This window comes from Rhincodon typus, chromosome 33, assembly GCF_021869965.1.
Source record: "Rhincodon typus isolate 14 chromosome 33, sRhiTyp1.1, whole genome shotgun sequence".
Classification (NCBI taxonomy): Eukaryota; Metazoa; Chordata; class Chondrichthyes; order Orectolobiformes; family Rhincodontidae; genus Rhincodon; species Rhincodon typus.
Genome location: NC_063364.1, coordinates 14,589,277 through 14,613,930, shown reverse-complemented (window position 1 = coordinate 14,613,930; position 24,654 = coordinate 14,589,277). Strand labels below are relative to the sequence as shown.

Below are 24,654 nucleotides of genomic sequence, written 5' to 3'. Positions count from 1 at the left end.
CAGCCTTCCTGCTCCTACGATGCTGCCTGGCACGTACTAAGGAGGCTTGGTTGGTATGGGCAGGTAGGAAGAAAGCCTGGTCACCTTTTTTTTTGAGTCAGTGTCTCTTTCCATTCATTCTTTTTTCTTCTTTGCAGGTCAGCGTTAAGTTTTCACTATGTCTGATGGAGACTACGATTACCTCATCAAATTCCTAGCCCTGGGAGATTCGGGAGTTGGGAAAACTAGCTTCCTCTATCAATACACCGATGCCAAATTCAACTCCAAGTTCATCACAACAGTTGGCATTGACTTCAGAGAAAAGAGAGTGGTGAGTAAATTTGAAGCAGGAGACTGATGGTTCTGCTAGCACCGTGCTTGATATTTGCAACAACGATAAAAATGAGCATTATAGTGCTTTCAGGGGATATAATGCCTTTTGAGAGGTTTTGATGTTTTGAAAGCAAGCTTTTTGTATTGGGTTTTGTTTGTACTCTGTAACTCATATTTTGTTCTTGTTCAGTACATGATAATTAATTTAATTATCCTCTGCCTGTAAGCTAGATATAAAAAGATACACTACCATATATGAATGAATAACAGAAGCAGCAATAGCTTGATCTACCATTTTAATAAGATCATGGCTGATCTAATTGCAACCTGAAATCCTCATTCAAGCTACCCCTAATAACCTTTCATCACCCTTCCTCAACAGGAATCTATCGACCTTTACCTTAAAGATCTGCCTCTTCCACCCTGTTTTCAGGAAGAGTGCTCAAAAGACTTGTACCCGTTTTGTGCAAAATGTTTTGTTTAAACGGGTGAACCCTTTTAGGCTCTACATTTATGAGAAAGCGTCCTTTCCACCTCAAACTTGTCAATACCACTAGGGATCATATACATTTCAATCAAGCTAAACCAGCAGGCACAAGGCTCTCCTGTCCAACTCTTCCTCCCAATTCATCTATTACTTTGGTAAACCTTCACTGATCCAAAAACAATTTCAGGTATTATTTCGGTAAACCTTCTCTGCACCACAATTTCTGCAACCAAAGATCAGTTGCTACCAGCTCATGGTATCGGAGGTTGAGGAATAAATGTGGTATTTTTCATATCAGCTACAGCCCTGAGAAGAAATTATTAACAACAACAAAAGGCAAGAATGTTTCTTTGTTGACAAGGCAGTTGTTTGGCTCAGGTTCTCAAAGTGACCAGTTGAGCACACTTCCTGGCACTCTGATGGAGACCTGTGAATTCAGTGTTTTATGTGGCTCATTCACTGTCTCTCCTGGAGAACTTGGCTCTGAACCCAAGTGTCTCCTTTAATTTTTGAAAATTCCCTTTTTTCCCTCCTGATCAAGTGTTTTTCATCTTGCCCTTAGTACATAACATTGGAGACGGTAAGACTGATGTGAGGGGATACACTGAAAGAAACACAAGCTGTGAAGTTTAGTGAGGATTGAGAGCTGGCAGAGAGGAGGCTGGTGGGGACATTGAGATGCACATCAATGGGATTGGACAGATCAGGGTTTTGGAGGGAGGGGAGATGCAGCCAGTCACATTCTGGTGATGGAGAAAGTGTATTGTACACTGAATATAAAGCTCTTACAACAAGGGAAAGCTACATTGGTGCAGTGCCATAGGTACACTGCACCCATTGACTCCTGTTGGTTACCAATGCACCCTACCCTGCATATTGGATTGTCCATCACTGCATTGTACATGGATGTGAGACCCTTTGATCATACAATACTGCCTTCCTCGCACAATTATCTTGTTAATAAGAGTATTTACCATTGAATTGTGTGCACATGGCCTCAGGCCCACCCCTCAGGGCCATAATGTGAATCTCCATGAGGCAATGATTTTGAAAAGAAACTATTGCAAGTCATTAAAACTTGTCAAAAACTGAGTTTACTTGCTACTGGTTTGAAAGACGTGGCAAGTTCCAATCCGTAATTGGTCAAGAACTGGACTTTTCATAGATTGCTGCTGTAGAATATTAAGTTTCTGTTAATCTCTGCCTCCCTTATTATGATTGAGTATTCAGACCACACCCCTTTAGAAATTCATTCATCAAACTGATGTGATTCCTCCTAGATTGTCAGTAGGAGCGGAGAACTACAAAGGACAATTATGGATGGGCAAGGTTACAAATTCATGGCAGCTATCCTGAGCTGTGAATAGAGTTTATGAAAGATGTATAGCCAGGAATGAATTCTCTGCAAGTAGCCTGGTATCTCCGTTGTAGCCTAGAATAGAATTTTTCCCCCTTTTTTCCTCTGGACAGTTTTGTGACTTATTTATACAGTTGTTCAAAATGATGTTTCAAATACCAGTTTTCTAATGAATAGGACATTGTTTAGTTTGATCTCCATGTTGTATGATCTACATTTTTAACTTTAGCTAGCTGGAAGACACGGTAATGTGATATTTTGCTTCAGTTATCACCAATATAAGAAGGAAAGGTGGATCGAAGTTCCTGGATCTCCATTATCAAGTGACGGCCCCTAGAAGCCTGACAAGAGGGAGGGGAAGGTAGAGCTAGGTTGTGGGTTCTCTGATTGATGTGTCCGATCAAAAGTCCTATGTTCATGATGAGTGCTACATTAAATGCGAGTTTTATTCTTTCTCAATCAAAGCCTGATTTTTGACAATAAATGCCTAGTGGATGCAGCTACGGTTTAGCTAGCTGTGTCTAGGATGTAATGGACTCAGAAATTTGTCAGTTTACCTGCTATGATGGGCTCTCAAGTGGGCAACTCATCTTACTGAGCTGGTAGAGGGTAGTCTGTCTGGAGGAGGATTAGGATCGGGCAATAAATGCTGGCTTTTCCAGCAAAGCTTGATTCCTGTGCCAAACCGCGTCCCTGAAGTAAATTGTCTCTCTCATTTAGCAGAATATTGTATCTGGCATTGGCTGTTTCACCCAACACTGGCCTGCTCTTTCTGCTAGACTGTTGGATGATTGATGGTATGGAATTGCCCTTTATTGTCAAAAGCTGTTCCACTTTAGGATACTCAAATTCCCTGCTGGTAAACAATGGCTTGTTATCTGTGACCAACACTTACAGGAATCTGCATGTTATAAAAGATGTGTACAGTTTTTCCATCGTTGTTTCCTTGCTTGATGAATGAGCTCTGTGCACATCCAGCTACTTTGAGTGGGTGTCCACAATGACTAAGAACGTTAAGCCCATGAAAGCACCTGCATAGTTGATGTGTAACTGACTCCAGGGTTTACCCAGCCTTTGCTGTGAATGTGAGGGAGCTGCTGGTGGTAGTTTTGCCCTTATTGGCGCTGCCCCACCAACCCTGGCCACCAGACACCTTCTCCCCAACATCTTCAGTTTGGAAAACCCTGGATGGCCATGGTAGGGTTGAGCCAGTATCTGGCAGCGACCTTTGCTGAGGACAGTCACTGTGGCTCCCAATAATATGTTGTCCTACAGTGATCGGTCTCTACTGGTCCAAAAAGGTTTCAATTCTTGTTGTGATGGCCCTGTCAGGCTTCACAGTTGTTCGATGGGCGCTGCCCATTCCTCAAGTGGCACTCGCTTGATGATTCCTTTGCTTTTCAGCCTTCTGATTTCTGCCTGCACCCTTTCCCATAAGGAAAAAGGCACTGGATGGGCCTTGCAGAATCATGGAATTGCTTCCTGGTCAACATGCAAGGTAACCTTTAATAGTCCCTAAACCTCCTGAAAAACTTCCGAGTATTTAATCAGGACTTCACTCAGGTAGCTATTTTCTAATTGAAAAATGTTCAGCCAATCTAGGTGAATCTCTCAACCAATTTTGTCCCATCAAGCTTGGTTCCAAGCCTTTTACCACAATCAGTGGTGACTGAACCAACCGCTTCTCATAAGAGACTGGAACCGAAGTTGTACCCTTAATCTGTAAAATGTTCCCTGGTATAGGTTGTCCATCTAGCCGAGGTCTTGCACAAACTTAAGGGTTACAGTCCAGACTGAATTCTGTTAAAGACTGCAGCTGTTTCAGTGATCGCAGAACCAATGGTATCAACCTCTCTTATAAATGGGGGACTATTTAACCAGGTTTATTTTGGTTGGATTTTGCTAAGCAATTTAACTGTTCCAAACCAAATGGAGGTGGTCTTTTCAATGAGTTCTCTTACTCAATTTAGGCCCAGTGGCACTTTGAGTCCCCATACCAGCAGCATTTATAATGCTGGCCTGAAGAAAATTTTAGCTGTTTAGCCAAGACTTGGCATTGTTTTGGGATTTTGCTACAGGCTGACCTAGAGTCCCTCTGTTCAGGATATGTCCTGAGTGAGGCTATGCAATTGTCTTTACTCAAGTAATATCCCCCAAGCTCAGTCAGACTGGCCTGGGTGTCCACTTCCATCAGAATACCCTGTAAGTCATATGTTCCAATTGCTGCATTTTCCAATGACAAAGCCAGTTGTAGTGCCTGTTTGAAGTCCAGTTGGGTACTTTTGCATGGTTACATCATTAATCCTACATGCCAAACGGTCTCTCAGCATCTCATTAAGAGTTAAAACATAGTCATGAGCCTCTGCCAGTCATCTTAACCTAGTCAAAACTCCTGACATGGATTTTCCTAGTTCTCGAATTGCTGAGTAAAAACAAGAGCGACTCAGAATTAGAGGAGGCTTAGGGTCATAATATTCCTGAGGGTCATAATATTCCTTAACTAAATCCATCAACTGTTGAAACGTTTTAGTATTTGGTGCCTCAGGGAAAAATCAGACTTCTCAGAACCAAAAAAGCTGTGGGTCCACAAGCTGTCAGGAGAATTACATGTGTCCCAATGCCATTTTCCTGGAAAAAGTAACTCATTGCTTCCACATACTGGGCCCAGTCGTCTATGGCAGGCTCAAATGACTCCAGCTTCCCAAATAACAGCATGATGCCAGAAATGCTTACCCCCAACTCAGATGAATTTCTTCAGGAGCATGCTTTGTTCTTATTGCCACTGAAATAACTCCACAGAGGCTGGTATCCCATCAGCAAGTCACCCCTTATTTACACATGGAGAGTCCTTGACACGGATCCAGCTTTGTGAGAGCCAGGTCTCAGAGTGAGCAGTACCTCTGCCACTCATGTATTTATCTGTCAGCTGGAGCTTCCAGATGGGGATGTTAATCTGGTCCAATCAGGGAACTCATTCTATGAGGTTCACCTGGCTGATCTCAGTAGAATCACTACGTATTCTAATGCAGTAACTGCTTCAAAATCTTTGTTGCCCTTGGATCTTTTGAGTCCCTGATATGCTTCTAAACAAAAGGCTACCACTTTACCTCATGCTTAACCAGGTGAGAGGTCAGATCTGCACACCGAGGTGTCAACTTGATTGCCCAGATTTTGAGTATTGCTGGGCAAAAAAAAGGAGGATATCATAGTTTTTTATCTTGCACTCATCAGGATAAATGCAGGAATATCAAATGTTGAAGGGAACAACAATTTATATTGCATCAACACCCTTTTTGTCATTCAGTATAAATTGTTGCTACCTTTTTGAAATTTGATTCCGGTTGCCATCCATTTTAATTACCCCCTCCTATTCCCCTGGCGACAGGTCCATCCTTGGCCTCCTCCACTGTCAGAGTGAGGCCAAACATAAACTGGAGAAACAACATCTCCTATTTCGCCTTGGGAGCTTGCAGCCCAAGGGCCTGAATATTGACTTTGCCAGCTTCAAAATCTCCCCACCCCCAGCCTTATCCCATGTCCAGCCCTCCCCTTACTCCTCGCATCCCTGACCTGTCCTAATCTGTCCGTCTTCCTACTGGCCCATCCAGTCCACCCTTCCCACTGACCAATCACTATAACCCCTTACCTGCATCTACCATTCCCCGCCCCACCCCCACCCGGTCTATTTATTTCTGGGATACCCTTCCCCTCCCCCCTCCCCAGGCCTGACAAAGGGTTTCAGCCCGAAATGTTGACTTTCCTGCTCCTCTCTTGCTATCTGACCTGCTGTGTTGATCCAGCTCCATGTTTATTGACTCTGGCATCCAGCATCTGCAGTCCTTACTGTCTCCTCTTGTGGCTGTCCTGGTTAATGCAAGGATTAAAACTTTTGACACCATGTCCCTTTAAATTGTATAAGTCCATTCTTCAGGATGTGGCTGACTCTGGCAGACGCAGTGTTTATGAAGCTCGGGCCCCTGCCATTACCCTGTGGAAGTGGTGCTGGCACCAAATTTGCTCTGTGCATCCATGTAAGATGCCAAAAACAACATGTAGAAAGCTCATTTTCCTCCGCCCAATTGAAGATCAGTTTTTAACTTGCTGAAAGATGTCACGAAGTACTTTCAACCAGATTATGTACTTTTTAGACAAATAATCATTGGTCACGTGAGTCAATGTGTACCAGGTAACGCCGACCAACAGCAAAGTAATTAATAATGTATTTGTCTGCTGTTGTGTTGGTTCAGGGTTAACTGTTGTGCAGAACATCAGGGAGGGCTCCCTTGTCTTTGAATAATGTTGTGGTGCTTATAATTTCAACTGGAAGATGCCACTTCTAACACTACAGCACTCTGTATGCTGCTCTGAAATGCTAGCTTGGATTACATGTTGAAGTTCTGGCATGGGATTTGAACCCAGTTTCGATGTGCTATCACAGAATCAAATGAACACTCACCAGCTTTACATGTTTGGGCTGGTTCCTGGCAATGGAGATGGCGGGGGGAAGTTGATGGGTGTGGTGGAATCTTTGGTCCTTATGGAACAAGCATTTGAAGTTGGTGTGTTTTTAAATTTCCTGCCATATAGTGAGCATGAAGGAGAGACTAATTCCTACAGTAGAGAAGAGAAACATAAGGGCAATGTCTTAGAGTCCTGAATGGTTACGGCACAGGAGGTGGCCATTCAGCCCATTGAACCTATACTGATTTTCTGCAAGAGCATTTAGCTCCTCCTACTCCTCCACCCGTGCCCTGTAATTCTGCAATTCTTTTTCTCTCCAACTTGTCACAACCCCTGGCTAAACCAATAACTTCTAAAGAGATCAATTGCCCACTGATCAACAAAGACTTACTGTAACAAACAAATGAAAATCAACACAAATTAAACACTATTTAACAGGCAAATAATGCTTTAAACTAGTGTGAAATCTAAGTTTTGTATTAACAAAACTGTTTTGTCTTACAAAACCTTTTTGCTGAGTGCTGCACTTGGAGCAGCTGCATATATTTATAGGGACAGTCCCTCAGTTATTCCCAGATCCTCGGCAGACACGCGTTTCTTCCTGCTACATCAGGTTGAACCTTCTCATGTCCTTTTGACGTTTATTCCACTCAGTCTGAGCTTCACCAAATATGAATACCATTGGCAACGTCACACCTTTTGTGAATCCCTGTTCCTTTTAATCTTCCATAGTCCTGTCTGCTGTGTTCCCTTTTGAAGGGAAAGAGAATTCTCCAAGCATCTTGCTTGTTTGTTAACACAAAAATGGCTCCTCCTGTTTTGCCACACTAGAAGCTCTTCTATTTCTGTGTCTCAAAAAGCAGCTGTCCTTTTTATTCCCTGAGATGCTGCAAAATGATGTTAAAGCTGGTATCTGTTACTTCAAGTGTTTCTGTTTGAATTTCACTGTCCTGTAGCAACTAGATCACAAGGGCATGTCTCCAAGCTAAAGTGTTTACTGACTTCTCTACATTACTTTGAGTTAAAGGTGCATTTCAATGATCTACCCTTTAAAGGTTCAGCATTCATGAATAGGTGCTTATCCAGTTCCCTTTGAATCTGCTTCCACCACCCATTAGGCAGTGCATACCAGCTTTTGATCGCACTAGCCTGCCTACATCCGCTTGAAGTCTGTCACTATCCTTGCATTCATCCAAGTTCTGTGTCATTTGTAAAGTTGAAAATGTTCTGTACACCCAATTCATTCAAGTACACCAAGAAATGCAGTGATCTTTCTAACAAACCCAAGAAACTTTTGCTCTGTGATAGTAGGAACTGCAGATGCTGGAGAATCTGAGATAACAAGTTGTAGAGCTGGATGAACACAGCAGGCCAAGCAGCATCAGTGGAGCAGGAAGGCTGACGTTTCGGGCCTAGACCCTTCTTCAGATCTTCTGTCAGATCATTTGGTATCCATGTTGTCACTGTCACTTTTATACCACTGGTTTCAATTTTGTTGGTAAGTTTATTATTGAGCTCTTTATCAGGCACCTTTACTAAGTCTGTATACACCTCATGTCCTGCATTGCTCACATTAATCCTCTCTGTTACCTTTTTAAACTTTATTAGTGTATGTGATCTAACTCCTCTAGGGAGGTTTATTTTTAATTCATTCATTGAATGTGGGTTTCAGTGGCTGGGCAAGCATTTATTGCTTATCCCTAATTGCCCTCAAGGTGATGATGAAGCTGCTACCTTGAACTGCTGCAGTCCACGTGCAGTAGGTAACCATATAATGTGGTTAGGGAGGGAATTCCGGGATTTTGATCCAGTGACAGTGAAGGGAAGGTGACAGATTTCCAAGTCAGGATGGTGAGTGGCTTGGAGGGGACCTTGAAAGTGGTGGTGTTCCCATGTAACTGCTGCCCTTGTCCTTCTAGACGGTGGCGGTTGTGGGTTTGGAAGGTGCTGTCTAAGGAGCTTTGATGAATTTCTACTTTGCAAGTTGGATCCAATGGATGTGAAGCCAATCAAATGGCCTGCTTTGTCTCGATGGTGCCAAGCTTCTTGATTGTTGATGGGACTGCACTTAAGTGTTCCATCACACTCCTGCCTTGTGCCTTGTGTAGATGATGGGCATGCTTTGTGGATTCTCGAGATAAGTTATTTACTGCAGGATTCCTGGCCTGTGGTCTGCTCTTGTAGCCACAGTATTCTATTTAGCTAGTCCAGTTCAGTTTTTGGTCAATGGTAATTCCCAGGATGATGAATAGAGAGGAATTCAGTGATGGAAGTGCCATTAAATGTTGAAGGATGATTGTTAAAGTCGCTCTTGTTGGAAATTTGTCATTGCTTGGCACTTGTGTAGTGTTAATATTACTTGCCACTTGTCAGCCCGAACCTAGGTCTTGGTGCATTTTGGCATGGACCGCTTCAGTATCTGAAGAGTTGCAAATGGTGAACGTTGTGTAATCATTCGCAAACATCCTCATGGTGGAGGGAAGGTCATTGGTGATGCAGCTGGAGATGAATGGGCCTAGGACACTATCCTGAGGAACTCCTGCAGAGATGTCCTGCAGCTGAGATGACTGACATCCAACCACCACAATCATCTTCTTTTGTACTAGATAAGACTTGAACCAGGGAAGAGTTTACCTCCTGATTCCCATTGACTTTAGTCAAGGGCTCCTTGCTGAAACATTTTGTCAAGTACAGACTTGATAAAAAGTCACTGGAGTTCAGCTCTTTCTGTCAGTGTTTGAGCCATGGCTATGACAAGTTCAGGAATAGAGTATCTCTGGCAGAGCCCAAACTGAATGTCAATGAGCAGGTTATTGCTAAGCATGTGCCACTTTATTGTAGAGTTGATGACCCTTCCATTACTTTTACTCTACTGATGATCAAGAGTAAACTGATGGGACATTAAATTGACTCAGGTAAATTTGTCTGCTTTTTGTGTATAGGTCATACTTAGGCAATTTTCCACATTGTTTGGCAGATGCCAATATTGGGGCTGTTCTGGACCAGCTTGCCTAGGGCTGTAGCAAGTTCTGAAGCACAATTCTTCACTGTTGGAATGTTGTTGGGACCTGAAGCCTTTGCAGCATCTATTGCCTTCAACTGTTTCTTGATATCATGTGGAGTGAATCGAATTGGCTGAAGATGGTATCCGAAATGCTGGAGACCGCTGGAGGAGGCCAAGATGGATCATCCACTTGGCATTTCTTTTGCACTTTTGTAGATGGGGGTATTTGAGGAGCCGCCTCCTGCAATGAGTTGTTTAATTGTCCACCACCATTCCTGACTGGATGTGGCAGGACTGCAGAGCTTAGATCGGATCCATTGGTTGTGTGCTTAGCTCTATCACTTGCAGCTTTTATTGTTTAGCACATAAGTAGTCCTGTTTTGTAGCTTCACCAAGTTGACACTTCATTTTTAGGTATATCTGACGTGTACCTACACTCTTCTTTTGAGCGAGGGTTGATCCCCTGGCTTGGTGGTAATGGTTGAGTAGGGGAGGTGCCAGGCCACGAGGTTACAGATTGTGCTGGAGTACAGTTCTGTTGCTATTGATGGCCCACGGTGCCTCATGGATGCCCAGTCTTAAGTTGCTGATCTGTTCAAAGTCGGTCCCATTTAGCATAATGGTGGTGCCATACAACATGATGATGGGTTTGCTCAATGTGAAAGCAAGACTTCATTTCCAAAAGGACTGTACAATGATAACTCAAATCCAATCCGCCATGTATGAGTAAAATTAGACATGTGAATTACTTTGAAAACTGATTTAACTTTATCAAAAAAAGTTCCTGCTTTGATAAAAGTCTAACTTTAGAAAAATTGAGATCTGTACCACAGCATAGAGACTGAACACTTTTTTAAAATTCATTCACAGGATGAGGGCATCACTGGCTAGGCCAGTATTTATTGCCCATCCTAGAAAGCAGTTAAGAGTTTCCCATATCTTTTGTACGTTTAGAGTCACATGTAGGCTAGACCAGGTAAGGATGGCAGTTTCCTTCCTTAAAGGACATGAATGAACCAAATAGGTTTTTCCAACAAACAACAATGGATTCATGGTCGTCATTAAACTCTTAATTCCAGATTGTTATTGAATTCAAATTCTACCATCTGTCATGGTGTGATTCAGACCTGGGTCCCCAGAACATTATCTGCGTCCCTGGATTAACAGTCCAATGATAATACCACTAGGCCATCACCTCCTCTTACTTGCTGTAATTTTGTACAAAAACAAAGCTATGCTTCCCTTTATATTCTCCCTGTCGCTGTGCATTGTTTGTCTCCGGAGTCATCCAGAACTCTGTCCTTGTCCAAGCTCTTCTTAAATCCTGGCTGCTTGGCCTGCTGTGTTCATCCAGCCCTGCACCTTGTTGTCTCTCTTCTTAAATCCTCTTCCCCAACATCCCTGGATTAGTTGACCTTTCTTGGCTTCTATGTCCACCAGTGCTTCAATTTCTAAAATTTTCATTCTCGAGTTCAAATCTGTCTATGTTTGGGAAACTCCTTGTATCTAACTCCATCTAGTCCTCTCCATAATCTTTCTGTTCCTCCAATTCTGACATCTTCTGCATCCCCAGCTTTCCAAAACTTGATCCTTCGAGACGTTCCTACAGCAGCTTAGACCTTAAAGCACTGAAGTGAGCCATAACTCGTTACCTCACTTTTAAGATGCTCCTTAAGTCTGCCTCGTTGAACTGGCTTTTGGTAACTAGCTCCAATGTCACATGTTGTGCCTCAGCAGCAAGTTCTGTTGGATAACACTCCACTGAAGTGCTTTGGGGAAAGCCTTACCTTGTTAAAGTCATTATGTAACTGAAAGTAATAGAAAAGAAGTTTTGAGTTGATTTATTGCAGTCACGTGTACCTAAATACAGTGAAAAACTTTGTTTTGCGAGCAGTATAGGCAGATCATAGCAAATGAGAACACAGTGTGCTTAGACAGAGCGAGGCGTACAGGGTTACAGTCGCACAGGATGTGCGCAAATCAATATCAATGTTAGCAAGATCAACATTATTTGAAGTTCGAGAGGTCCAATCAACAGCCTAATAATGACAGGGAAGGAGCTGTTTTTGAACCTGTTGGCACGTGTGTTCAAGCTTCTGTATTTTCTGCCCAATGGAATAGGTTGGAAGAGAGCATTACTGGGATGGGAGGGATCTTTGATGTTGGCATCCTTTCTTGTTGCTTGGATGTTGCTTAGTTAATGGTGGATTCAGTGGCATTTAGTTTTCCTTTTGGCTTGGAACCTACAGTACCCACACCTGACATGTGTGGAGATTTTTGCTATTTAATGAACACCGCACATTTTGAGGTGCAGTGTGGGCCGTTGTACAGCTCCCTCTGTTGGAATCCTTGTGATTCGTCATCCTGCTTATTCCCAATTTAATATTTGTGAGTTTTCTTCTGTTCTGTGGGTGCGACAATTTCATATCTTGCAAGTTAGTGATTTGAGGAGCAAAATAGCTGAGATACCGTCAAAACAACAATATTCTCCGAGCCCTTGTAGATCTTTAAGATGGTTTCTTGATGGTAACATTTCTTTGTTTTGAAATTTTGAGTGCAGATGTGTGGGTTTGTAATTGTGTAAAGGTGTATTCTTTGTAAATCCAAAATGACTCTCGACCGCAAAATGATTGTGGAAAATATGACAAAGACTTGTCTGTTTCCTATAATTTGGCATTGTCCTGAGTCATGTCGATGAGATGATGCAAGTCTGCTCCCTGCAGAGAGCTCTGCTAGTTTTATGTGACAACAGCTATCCTGCAGTTGTATGAAAATCCTCCAGTACTGACCTGTTCCAGTGACTGACTCTACCCGATGATGTGACCATGATTTGGGACCTGGACAAGGGGCATTTATTCTGTGGGAGGTCTCTCCATTCTCCTGCACCCATCACATCACAACTTCACGATATTATTTTTCTCTCTTTTTTTAAAACTGTTAAAGACAAACTTTGTCTTAGTTTGTCTCAGTTTGTTGTAGGAAATCTGCACCATTTTATATTAGATGATTTCCCTGATCAAGGCTTCAGAGATATTGTTGTGCACTTCTGGAGCAGATGGGACTTGAAGTTGGATCTCCTGGTCCAATGGTAGGGGCACTACCACTGCACCACAAAAGCCCTTCATAATTAATTGGTTGGTGTATTTTTTGTGTGAACTCATGGTAGATGAAAGATATTCCAGGTAGTTAAATGTTCACATTGCAAATCCAAGATGGAGAAAATGTCTCTAAAATGATGATGCATCATCTTGAAGCTGGATGAAATGTCCATACTGTGTTCCCATTGGAATCTGACCAGTGGTACAGGAGTTGGAGCAACTGTTGAATGGATGGCCTGTCATTCATCCATTTTGTAGAGATTAGTATCATTTGTTATGTCGAATAATGCACTTATGTTTATGTAATTACTGCTCTGTTTGGGTACAGTGGCACAGGAGAGTGCTTTCTATAGCTAGCCCTTTATCGCAATTAAACAAAGCAACTCCTCCCTGTGCAATGGAGCCAAAAGACATTCGAAATAACATGTCCAGGCTGGCAATTGACTAAAGTGAAACAACCTTCACCACAGAGAATGCTGAACATCCTCTGCTTTGTTTTGAGGAGAGTGTTTTTTTTATTGTGGTAGATTGCAGAAGTGGGCTGGAGCTGAAATTGATTTCGCCCCGTGAACTCCGGATGATCTGCAAATGTGCTGGTCATTGTCAAAGGAACCGCATTCTGTATTGACAGCAGGTCCAGCGGATGTTATATTCTTGTGTCATCTGCACAGAGAGGTGAAGAGTTTTGCTTCAGTGCTTCCTGTTGAGAAATGTTGAACTATTGTGACACTTTTTAAGGGTTTTTCTCCAGATTTGGATTTGTGAAAACAAGTATTAAGGTACAAGATACAGGCCACCTCCCCTCGCAATTTAGCCTGTCTCGCTAATTCGGATGCCTAATAACATAAACCAAGTTGAACTTCTAATAACTTCAATCTAATCAAATTAATGTTTTCTTAATGGGGTTCAGAAATTTGAATGTGTTCTGCAAATATTATTCTCTAAATTGAAGGCCTCAGGTTTGCTCGCTGAATAGGAAAGGTTCCATTTGCAGTTTGATGATGTCCTCGTATTTCACCTGGTGGGTTGGCATCTGTCTCCATAGTTCCATCCATTTTCCTGCAAACATTCACAAAAGCCTTGCCAATAGGATATTGGACCCTCCTGATGCATCACCACGTGTTGCGTAGAGCGCCGCTGCTGATCCATTAGGAGTGAACTTTTGTCTCCATTGGCTGTAATGTGATCTATGTGTGAATTGATTTCCCAGATGGCCTAATTATAAGAGGTTTTCATCTTTGAAACTTATAATCGTGCAGTGTACATTTTGATGAATACTTCAATTAATATCAGGCCATTGTCTTGCCAGCTGCATCTTGTAACAGTGTGAAATCTGCTGTCAAAAAGATACAATTCCCTAATAAGTCAAAAGCTCACTTGAAAGCATTTACCGTAGTTTAGGAGTTAACTGTGAGTGAGTTGTGTTGAATCAGGATGTATTGGCCTGTTTGTTCACATCACTTTTTTCCCACAATTCTTTGGCCCAAAAACATTGCTTTAAGTTTGATGTGCTCTCATTTTCCAGTTGATTGGTTCAGTGTGCAATTCTGGTTGAAGCACGATAGAATAAAAGTATCACACCTGAGAAGAGACAAAGCGAAATTGTGAGGAAGTTGCCTTGAAGGGAAAATTGTAATGGTAGGGAGAGATTCGATAGCCTTGGGGTTGTTTCTTTGGAACATGGGCTGAGGGGAGATTTAATTGGCGTGTGTAAGAAGATGGTGCCTGAACAGAGTGGATAAGTATGGGTCCTAGAATAATATGTTTTCTTTTTAATGTGAAAAGTAACCAATGTGCATAAATTTGAAGTAATTTGCAGAAGTATTAGAAAGGAATTGAGAATCTTTTTCATTCTGAGGGTGGTGGAATTCTGGTGCTTACATTCTGAAGGTGTGAGAGAGGCACAAATCCTTAAATTGAAAAAAATATATAATTGGATGTGCATTTGAAATGCATTAAATTGTGGACCAAGAGCTGAACTGTGGGATTCTCTTTTTATTTCAGCCAGCATGGAATCTGGCTTCCTTTTTGGCACAATAAATTCTCCATGTTTGAGTGAGTTGCAAGAGGGACAGAAAATAGTGAAGGCTGGATACGCAAAATAATGTTGACGGATGGAAATTTGCTGTGGTGTGAAGAATTTATTCTAACTGTATCAAATGTGTTCATAATCAGTAACTCCTGAATCGCACCTCCCCAAAAAAAAATTCGGTTTGGGCCATTTAAAAAAGGGTCACATTGGCAAAAGATCTGGGGAGTACTGAATGGTTGGCCGGTGTGAGAACCCAGACTGTGGTGTTTGGTAATGGTAAACACCATTGTTAGACATCACTGACAATTCCTGCTACTTTCGTTTTGGCCAATGACAGCGCTCTCTCTGGTGGAAACTCTTCAAAATTGAACCACTGTCCTTTCATTGCTATGTCCATCTTGGTGTTCTGAGTTCTACTTGGTCACAGACCGCTGTGTGTTCCTCAAACCTGAGCAGGCTACTTCAGATTTATTGGCATTTTAAGAGGCAATCTTGTATTCATATATGGCAAACAATGTATAATAATTGGTCTCATGTTTGACATTATTTTCTATGTGGTTGCTTATTTGGGTGGCTTTTGTTTTAAATTGAATGATAATACCTCGGATTCATTTCAATGTATTGCCAGCCTGTTGAAGATAAATTAATTAATACCAACAAAATTAAGTTTCTGCTCAGATCATGGTTAATGATTCCATCTACTGATGTTAATATAGCTTCATCACGTTCGCTGGCTCATTTAGCTCCTCTCAGTTGAATGTTCCCAGCTTAGCATCACCGTTGATCACAGACATACCGTCTTGACAGCTCTCATCCATCCTTCAAGTATTTAAAGAAAATCTTAGTGATTCCAAAAAATGTACCAGTCTTCTTTTATGTTTTAAAGTTTCAGTCCCGTGTAATGGGATAATTGCAGCCATCGTACTGACTGACCATAGTGACAAACTGAAAATGCTGACTGAAAATGTTACAATTGTACAAATCTGGCCCATCAATGCCTTCTAGGGATGGAAATCTGCCATCTTTGCCTGGCCAGGCTTACACGTGACTCCAGACCTGTAAACAATGAGGTTGTCTCTTAACTACTCTTTGACCAGTCCAGCTACTCTATTCAAGGGCACTTGGGTAATTGTCAACGAATGCTGGCCCCTCCATCATGCGATGCCATGAAAAAGAAAGAAAAAAGACAAATTGTTTGTAACATTTGGAATTGGAAGATTATGCGGGTAAATAACCTGTTCAGGTTTTCCCTAGAAGCGTCTTTAAAGTGGTCTCCATTTCATGGTGTTTTTAGATTGCTGATTTTATTTGTGCATTTGAGGTTACGTTACACATTCTCTTATGCCATTATCTGCAAGGCGTGTCCTCATGTGTCTGACTTTGTTTATTGGGCCCTCAGTCACTTGCTTTCTCTGTGAGTTCCTCTTTTTACAACATAATCATACTATATGGTGGAGCAAGTTTGCAGGGCTACTTGGTGATCTGCTTATATTTCTTTTCTGTTCTAAACAAAAAACACTGCTACAAATTCTACTGCCTTCTCAATTGAGGTTTACTGGCGCTGCAGTGAAAGTAGGGCACTAGTTACCTTGTCAGAAATGCTAGGCCCAAGTGGAAGTGACTGGTGATAGTTGGCCCAAATCTTTTTAGTAGAAACTAACGGATGTGGTCTTGTGGACCTATTTGAAGAGAGGTGGTGGTTTGAGCTCTCGCCAGTTACATTTACAGCCTACTACCAGACCTTAAATAAAAACAGAAAGTGCTGGAGAAACTCAACAGGTCTGGCAGCATCTGTGGAGAGAGGTTTCGAGACTGATATGGCCATTCAGAACCCATCATGCTCATAAGCAAAGTCCATAGTTGGGGCAAGAGTAGATGGTACATACCCGTGTCTGGTTTCCTTAATAAGCATGTAGCACGTGATCTGTCTGAACAGCTGAAGGAAGCTATGACTTGGTTAAGCTGTGCCATGTGGGAGGACGCATATAGATTTTTGTTTTATTTTAATCAATGTGTTCAGATGCGTTATTACCTAACTCCTGAAGTATGAGGGACTTGAACCAGGGCCTTCTGGCTCCGAGGCACTACCCCGGTTAAAATGTAAAAACAGCTCCAAGTCTAGGGGAGAGGCAAACGAATGAGGATTCTCTCAATTGTCGCCTGTCCAGTGACCCTGCAGGATTTGCCTGAGCCTGAAATAAGGGCGTAGGTGAAAACTGAATCGGCCCTGGCTGTACCTTCTCATTAGATGAATCACACCTTTACTGAAGTACCAATGAAATCATAACGCAACATGTTTCAGGCACAAATATTCTAAGCCTTTTTTTTGGTTCAACATTGCCTCAAGCATTACTTTTTAATGTAAGATACATCCAATCTGAAATAGTAGCTTGAAAGTAGGTGAAACTTTGGGTTTCAACACTAGATTCTTGTAACTGGGCTCCTGTGCATCCAATCTAAAGAGATTTCAATCTGTTCTTTTGATGGTTTAATGGGGTGGATGGAAAAGAGAGAGGTATGGAGAATGACACCCCTATTCATTTACACAAAAAAAAAGAATGAATACTGTAGTTTCAAATGCATGGACCAAGTTCTTGTTGATAGGGTGTAGGTGTTGCTGGTTAATCCAGCAGTTATTGTCCATTCCTAATTGCCCAGGGTCTGCAATAAGTCATAAAGTCATACATCTTCGGTTCAACTGGTCCAGGCCGAACATAATCCCAAACTAAACTAGTCCCACCTGCCTGCTCCTGGCCCATTTGCCTCCAAACCTTTCCAATTCATGTCCTTATCTAGGTGTCTTTTAGAAGTTGTAACTGTGCCCGCATCCACCGTTTCGTCAGCAAGTTCATTTCACACGCAAACCACCCTCTGTGCAAAAAAAAAAAAAAAATTCCTGTCCTGTTTTTTTTAACATCTCTCTCTCTCTCTCTCTCGTCTTACCTTAAAAATACACCCCCTAGTAGATGTTGGTGTGATTGCGGAGCTGGGAGGTTTAATAACAGATTTTTCGTCCCCATACTAGGTGACATCCACAGTGCTGTGGAGCCTCCTGTGAAGCGCTGTTGTCTTGCGCCGGTTTGAAGCAGCCAAAACCAGACGATATAAATTTGAAACAGCACAAGACAACAGTGCTTCACAGGAGGCTCCACAGCACTGAGGATGTCACCTAGTAAGGGGACAAAATGTCTACTATCAAACCTCCCAGCTCCACAATCACACCAACATCTACAACCAGCACCGAAGCTACAAATCTTCATTCAAACCCTATGCCCTCTAGTCTTTGAAAACCCCCACCCTAGGGAAACGACACCAACCATTAACCTCTTGATTTTATAAATCTCAATATAGTCACCTCTCAACCTTTTATGCTCCAGTGGAAAAAAAAGTCTCAGCCTATCCAAGATAACAAGGTGTAGAGCTGGATGAACACAACAGGCCAAGCAGCATCAGAGGAGCAGGAAGGCTGACGTTTCGGGCCTAGACCCTTCTTCAGAAATGGGGGAGGGGAAGGGGGTTCTGAAATAAATAGGGAGAGAGGGGGAGGTGGATAGAGGAGAAGATAGACAGGTCAAAGAGGTGGGGATGGAGCCAGTAAAGGTGAGTGTAGGTGGGGAGGTAGGGAGGGGATAGGTCAGTCCAGGGAGGACGGACAGGTCAAGGGGGCGGGATGAGGTTAGTAGGTAGATGGGGGTGGGGCTTGAGGTGGGAGGAGGGGATAGGTGGGAGGAAGGACAGGTTAGGGAGGTGGGGACGAGCTGGGCTGGTTTTGGAATGCGGTGGGGGAGGGGAGATTTTGAAGCTTGTGAAGTCCACATTGATACCATTGGGCTGCATGGTTCCCAAGCGGAATATGAGTTGCTGTTCCTGCAACCTTCGCGTGGCATCGTTGTGGCACCGCAGGAGGCCCAGGATGGATATGTCGTCTGAGGAATGGGAGGGGGAGTTGAAATGGTTCGTGACTGGGAGGTGCAGTTGTTTAGTGCGAACTGAGCGTAGGTGTTCCGCAAAGTGGTCCCCAAGCCTCCGCTTGGTTTCCCCGATGCAGAGGATGCCACAACGGGAACAGCGGATGCAGTATACCACATTAGCAGATGGGGGTGAGGGTGGAGGTGTAGGGGCAGGTGTAGCACTTCCTGCGGTTGCAGGGAAAAGTGCTGGGGGGGGTGGTGGAAGTGTGGAGCGGACAAGGGAGTCACGAAGAGAGTGGTCCCTCCGGAAAGCAGATAAGGGTGGGGAGGGAAAAATGTCTTTGGTGGGGTCGGATTGCAGATGGCGGAAGTGTTGGAGGATGATGCGTTGGATCCGGAGGTTGGTGGGATGATGCGTGAGGACGAGGAGGATTCTGTTTTGGTTGTTATTGCAGGAAGGGGGTGTGAGGGATGAGTTGCGGGAAATGTGGGAGACGCGGTCGAGGGCGTTCTCGACCACTGGGGGGGGGGATGTTGCGGTCCTTGAAAAACGAGGTCATCTGAGATGTATGGGAATGGAATGCCTCATCCTGGGAGCAGATGCGGTGGAGGCGAAGGAATTGGGAATAGGGGATGGCATTTTTGCAGGAAGGTGGGTGGGAGGAGGTGTATTTTAACCCCTCAGCCTATCCAACCTTTCTTTATAACTCACACCTTCCACTCTTGAGCGATGAAGTGAAGTTAGGAATGCAGGTACTCTATTGTCAATGAGGTTTTATTATTGCCAGATCCTTTCAATAGAGGTGATCTTGCTTTCTTCATTTCAAAATGTATTGGATTTAGACATGTTGGGGCATTTTGTTTCTCTAGACTTAACCATGTATCTGAACAGTTTGTAACTATTTTGATTTGTGTGAGCAATAGCATGTGATTCAACTATTGGCTGCAGTGCTGTCTCTGGTATTTCCGCTTTGGAGTTTGAAGCGCTATCATTAAAGAAATTGACTTGCTTTGTGGTGTAATTGTTGTCTGTCTTGATTTCACGTAGCTAATTATTGTCTGACTACACTGAGAGCTGTTTTTGCTGACTTGTAACTGCTTAATTCTCTCTTCTTAGTTCCTTGCTGTATTATTTCCATTATCTCTGACTTTTTATTGTATCCACACACTCTCTCAGCCACTACTCTTTTCGAAATCTCTAACAGGAAGTGTCTCCAGGCTGTTCCTGAGCTCTCTGTTTTCTCCAACATATTTGGAATCTGTTGTGCAGCTGCCAGCTAATCTTTAGCTGCTGGTAGATTTTTGATGAGAGACTATTGAGTTCAGCAAAAACATATTGAACTTGAAAGATTTATAGAACCAAGTGTGGTTGATTTGTGGTTTGGATGCTGACTGGTTATAAGGATGGGGAATATCCTGGTGCTTAGCAATAGGGCCTTACTCACTTTGGATCAGACCAGATGCAACCAAGCATACTTGGATGAATTTGTATATTTTGTACAACATCTTTGCTTTGTTTTAATTGTTGAGCTTTTTTATCCAATGCATTTCTGCTGGAACTGAAGTATTCAGTTAGACAACTTAGTGTGACTTGGACTTAGATTTATTGTGAGGTGGTTTTCTAACTTTTTATCAATCTCTGCTACACTCTTCTATCTACTTCATCTCCTTCCCTGATGGCCATTTTTTTTTCTATCCTTTCTTGTGCTGACCATATTTTGGTTCCAGCTCCCTTGGACTTAGTCTACGTCATCGGAGAGGTGAAAACCTACTGGTATTGTCATTGGACTGTTAATCCAGAGGCCCAGGTAATGTTCTGGGGATTCGGGTTCAAATCCCGCCATGGCAGATGGTGGAATTCAATTTTAAAAAACCTGGAATGAAGAGGCTAATGATGACCACAAATCCATTGCTGATTACCAAGAAAAGCCCATCTGGTTCACAAATGTCCTTTAGGGAAGGAAACTGCCATCCTTACCTGGTCTGGCCTACATGTGACTCCAGACCAACAGCAATGTAGTTGACTCTTAAATGCTGCCTGGGTAGTTAGGGTTGGGCAATAAATGCTGGCTTCATCAGTGACATGCTCATTCAATGGATTAAAAAAAAAACACCTACCATTTTCCAGCTCCTTTTCACTTCTGAAGAGGAGATATATGGACACGGAACATTAACAGAGTTTCTTTCTCTGCAGATATCTCCAGACCTGCTGAGTTTCTCCAGCATTTTCTGCTTTTATTTCAGATTGCTAGTATCTACAGTATTGTATGTTTAATTGGGAAAGTTTGAAATTCCTTTTATCTGTCCTGTTGTGTGGTTGATCGTGGTTTGGAAGTTGACTGGTTATAAGGATGGGGCTTAGCAATGGGGCCTTACTCACTTTGGATCAGACCAGATGCAGCCAAACATATTTGGATGGATTTATATGTTTTGTACAACACTTTTTTTTGTTTTGTAAGAGCGTTGGAAAGACTCCTGGCAATTTCCTACAGCATGCTATCGAATGGAGTCCACGTGCGCACTTGTTTCACTCCTGTCGGTGCCCACATAAACGAATGTTGACATTAAAATTTTTTGTTTTGCAGAAGTAACGTTGTGAATGCCCTTTAGTCTGGGGACAAAAAAAAACTCTAATGAACTGGCATTTGTACAATTTGCTATGTTTAACCTCTGACCTTGTTACAAGCTATTTAACTTGCTTGCTGCTGTGCTGTCATAACTTGTTTTTTTTTTGAAAAAGGAATTCTTAAAATCTTTTTACAGGTTTACAAACCCACTGGCCCAGATGGTAACACAGGGAGGGGACAGAGGATACACCTTCAGCTTTGGGACACAGCTGGTCAAGAGAGGTGGGTGCTTTTCACTTCCATAGAAACATAGAATCGTGGAATCCCTACAGTACAAGCAAGTGATTTGGCCCATCGAGTCCACGCTGACTTTCCCCGAGCATCCCACCCAGACCCATCCCCCTACCCTAACCTCCCCGTAACCCTTCTTTTCCCATGACTAATCCACCTAACCTGCACATCTTTGGACTGTGGGAGGAAACTGGAGCCCCCAGAGGAAACCCACTCAGATGCAGGAAGAACATGCAAACTCCACACTGGCATTCGCCCGAGGCTGGAATCGAACCTGGGTCCCTAGCATTGTGAGGCAGCAGTGCTATCCCCTGAGCCAATGTCCCACCCCCACATAAAAATTAGGGGCCTGTGTAGGCCATTCAGCCTGTCCAGCAAAATGGTCACAGCTGATCATCCCCATACCCTTTGATCCCTTTAGCCCTAAGAACCAAATCCAACTCCTCCTTGGAAAACATTGTGTGTTTAGATCTCAGTTGCTTTCTGTGGCAGAGAATTCCATAGGCTCACCACTCTCTGGATGAAGAAATTTCTTCTCATTTCTGTCCTACGTGGCCTACCCTGTATCCTAAGAGTGTGACTCCTTGGTTCTGGATTCCCTGATCAATGGGGGCATCCTTCTTGCCTTCTACCTAGTCCTGTCAGAATTTTACAGCCTTCTAGGACACTCCCCCTCCTTTTTCTAAACTCCAGTGAATATAATCATAACAGATCCAGTCTCCCTTCAGACCGCAGTCCTGCTGTCCCAGGAATCAGTCTGGTAGACCTTTTTGTTACACCCTCTCCATCACCAGAACATCCTTCCTCAAATAAGTAGACTAAGTCTGCACACAATAGTCCAGGTGTGGTCTCACCAATTCCCACTGCAATTACAACAAGACATCCCTGCTCCTGCACTCAAACCCTCTCACTATTGAAGGCCAACTTTCAGAGCAGTGAGAGATGGTGAATCCCAAAGTCTTCCATAGGCTTAAATACTAAAACGGCCATAAAAGGACCAATAGGACTGATTGGAACCTAAAAAAAGGAGATGAAGGCATGAATAAGGTATTAACTATATATTTTGTCTCTATCTTTACCAAGGAGGTAGATGCTACCTAGACCATGCTAACAGGAGGAAACTTGTCGCGAGAAACGTTCAAAGTTGAAAAGGATGAAGTATTTGTTAGATTTTCCGTACTTAAGTTGACAAAGCACTGGCACTGGATGGGATGCATCCAAGGATATTGAAGGCATTTGGCATTTGAGACCACACACTCGCTTCCGGCTACTTTTTAATAAGTATTACATTAGCATGGATAGGCGATTGGCTAATTAATAGAGGACAAAGTTGGGATAAGGGGGCATTTTCAACATGGCAATCTCTAACTTGAGGAGCACCGCAGGGATCAGTGCTGGGGCCACAATTATTTACAATGTATGTGTGACTTGGAAAGTGAATGAACTGTAGCCAGGTTTGCAGCTGACCCAAAAATATATGGGAAGGCAAGTGGTGAGAATGACCCAAGGAGCCCTCCGAGGGATACAGAAAGGTTAAGTGAGTGGGCAAAAGCCTTGGAATATGATGGGGAAAAGGGGAAAAGTAAGAGGTTTTGCACTTTGGCTGGAAGTATAGATGAGCTGAATGTGATTTAAATGGAGAAGGACTTTGGAAAATGACAGAACAGAAGGATTTGGGACGCCTCACGCGTGAATCGCAAAAAGCTAGTATCCAAGTTCAGTGAGTAATAGGGAAGGCAAATGGAATATTGGCTTTGAATAAAAGGGAATAGATTACAAACAAAATGCTGGAAACTAGGGGGGGATTCCCAGAACACCGTTACCTCTGAATCAATCTCTAATTTTCTTGACTTGATGGAGTTTACTTTTGTTGTTGTGAAAGATAAAATTTTGATAAGTACAAATAAAGTTTTATTAATTTATCAGCCATAGTTGGTTATGAGTTTTTTCATTTTGAGGTCCTGCGAGGTTGGATTATAATCAATTTCATTTTTTTTCCTTTTCTACTCCAGATTCCGCAGTTTAACAACTGCCTTCTTTCGAGATGCAATGGGTTTTCTTTTGGTATTTGACTTGACAAATGAGCAAAGCTTCCTCAATGTCAGAAACTGGATAAGTAAGTTCAGTTGCAAGCATCAATTGTTTCTGTTTGCTTGGCTCAAAAACATGTTTTAGTTTCTTTTGATTTGACAAGGCTGATTGAATCTCAGAACGTGACTGTGGACTGATGCAGAGTTGATGTTCGGGATGGGGGATCTTGACTGACACCAGTGGCTCGATGGTTATCACTGCCGCCTCACGGCACCAAAGACCTGGGTTCAATTCCAACCTCAGGTGACTGTGCAAACTCCACACAGACATTCTCCTCGTGTCTGTGTGGGTTTCCTCTGGGTGCTCCAGTTTCCCCTCTCAGTCCAAAGATGTGCAGGTTAGGTGGGTTAGCCACGGGGAAATGCAGCGTTATACGGATAGGGTAGGTCCTTTATTCATTCATGGGATGAGGGCATTGCTGGCTAAGGCAGCATTTATTGCCCATCCCTAATTGCCCAGAGAGCAGTTACAAGTCAACCACACATGCTGTGGGTCTGGAGTCACATGGATACCAGACCAGGTAAGGATGGCAGTTTCCTTCCCTAAAGGACGTTAATGAACCAGATGGGTTTTTCCTGACAATCGATTCATGGTCATCATTAGATCCTTAATTCCAGATATTTATTGAATTCTAATTCCACCATCTGCTGAGGTGGGATTCGAATCTGGGTCCCCAGAAAATTATCTGGGTCTCTGAATTAACTGTCTAGTGATAATATCACAAGGCCATCACCTCCCCTATTGGTATAGGTCAGGATGGGATGCTGTTTGGAGGGTCCGTGTGGACTCGATGGGCCAAATAGCCTGCTTCTAAGGATCTTTTGACTCCTACTTGAATGAGATTAGCTAAATTAACAATGGCATGACCAAGGCCTCTTTGCCTGATAACTATGTGAGAATGTGGACTTCAAATTGACATACTCCCATGTTTTTAAATGGATGGGAGAGGAGAGATAAATCTGCTGCATTCTTACAGAGAGCTCAGGTTTCATTTGTAATTTCTAAGATTGGCACGGAAAGGTGAATAGTCAAGGGGATCCCTC

General features: G+C 42.9%; 1 protein-coding gene across 8 annotated transcripts in view; it reads left to right on the top strand.

Moving 5' to 3' along the window:
- Positions 1-24,654, top strand: part of rab27a (RAB27A, member RAS oncogene family) — a 115,459-nt gene that overhangs the window by 73,805 nt on the left and 17,000 nt on the right. For 7 of the 8 annotated variants that reach the window (XM_048615991.1, XM_048615989.1, XM_048615993.1 and 4 more), the window contains 3 exons: positions 138-310; positions 21,426-21,511; positions 23,533-23,636. In XM_048615991.1, coding sequence (XP_048471948.1) covers positions 158-310; positions 21,426-21,511; positions 23,533-23,636 — 343 coding nt within the window. In that variant the 5' untranslated portion in view covers positions 138-157. Of the gene's footprint in view, positions 1-137; positions 311-13,271; positions 13,395-21,425; positions 21,512-23,532; positions 23,637-24,654 lie in introns of those variants that run through there. The other variant, XM_048615996.1, reaches the window with a different exon arrangement.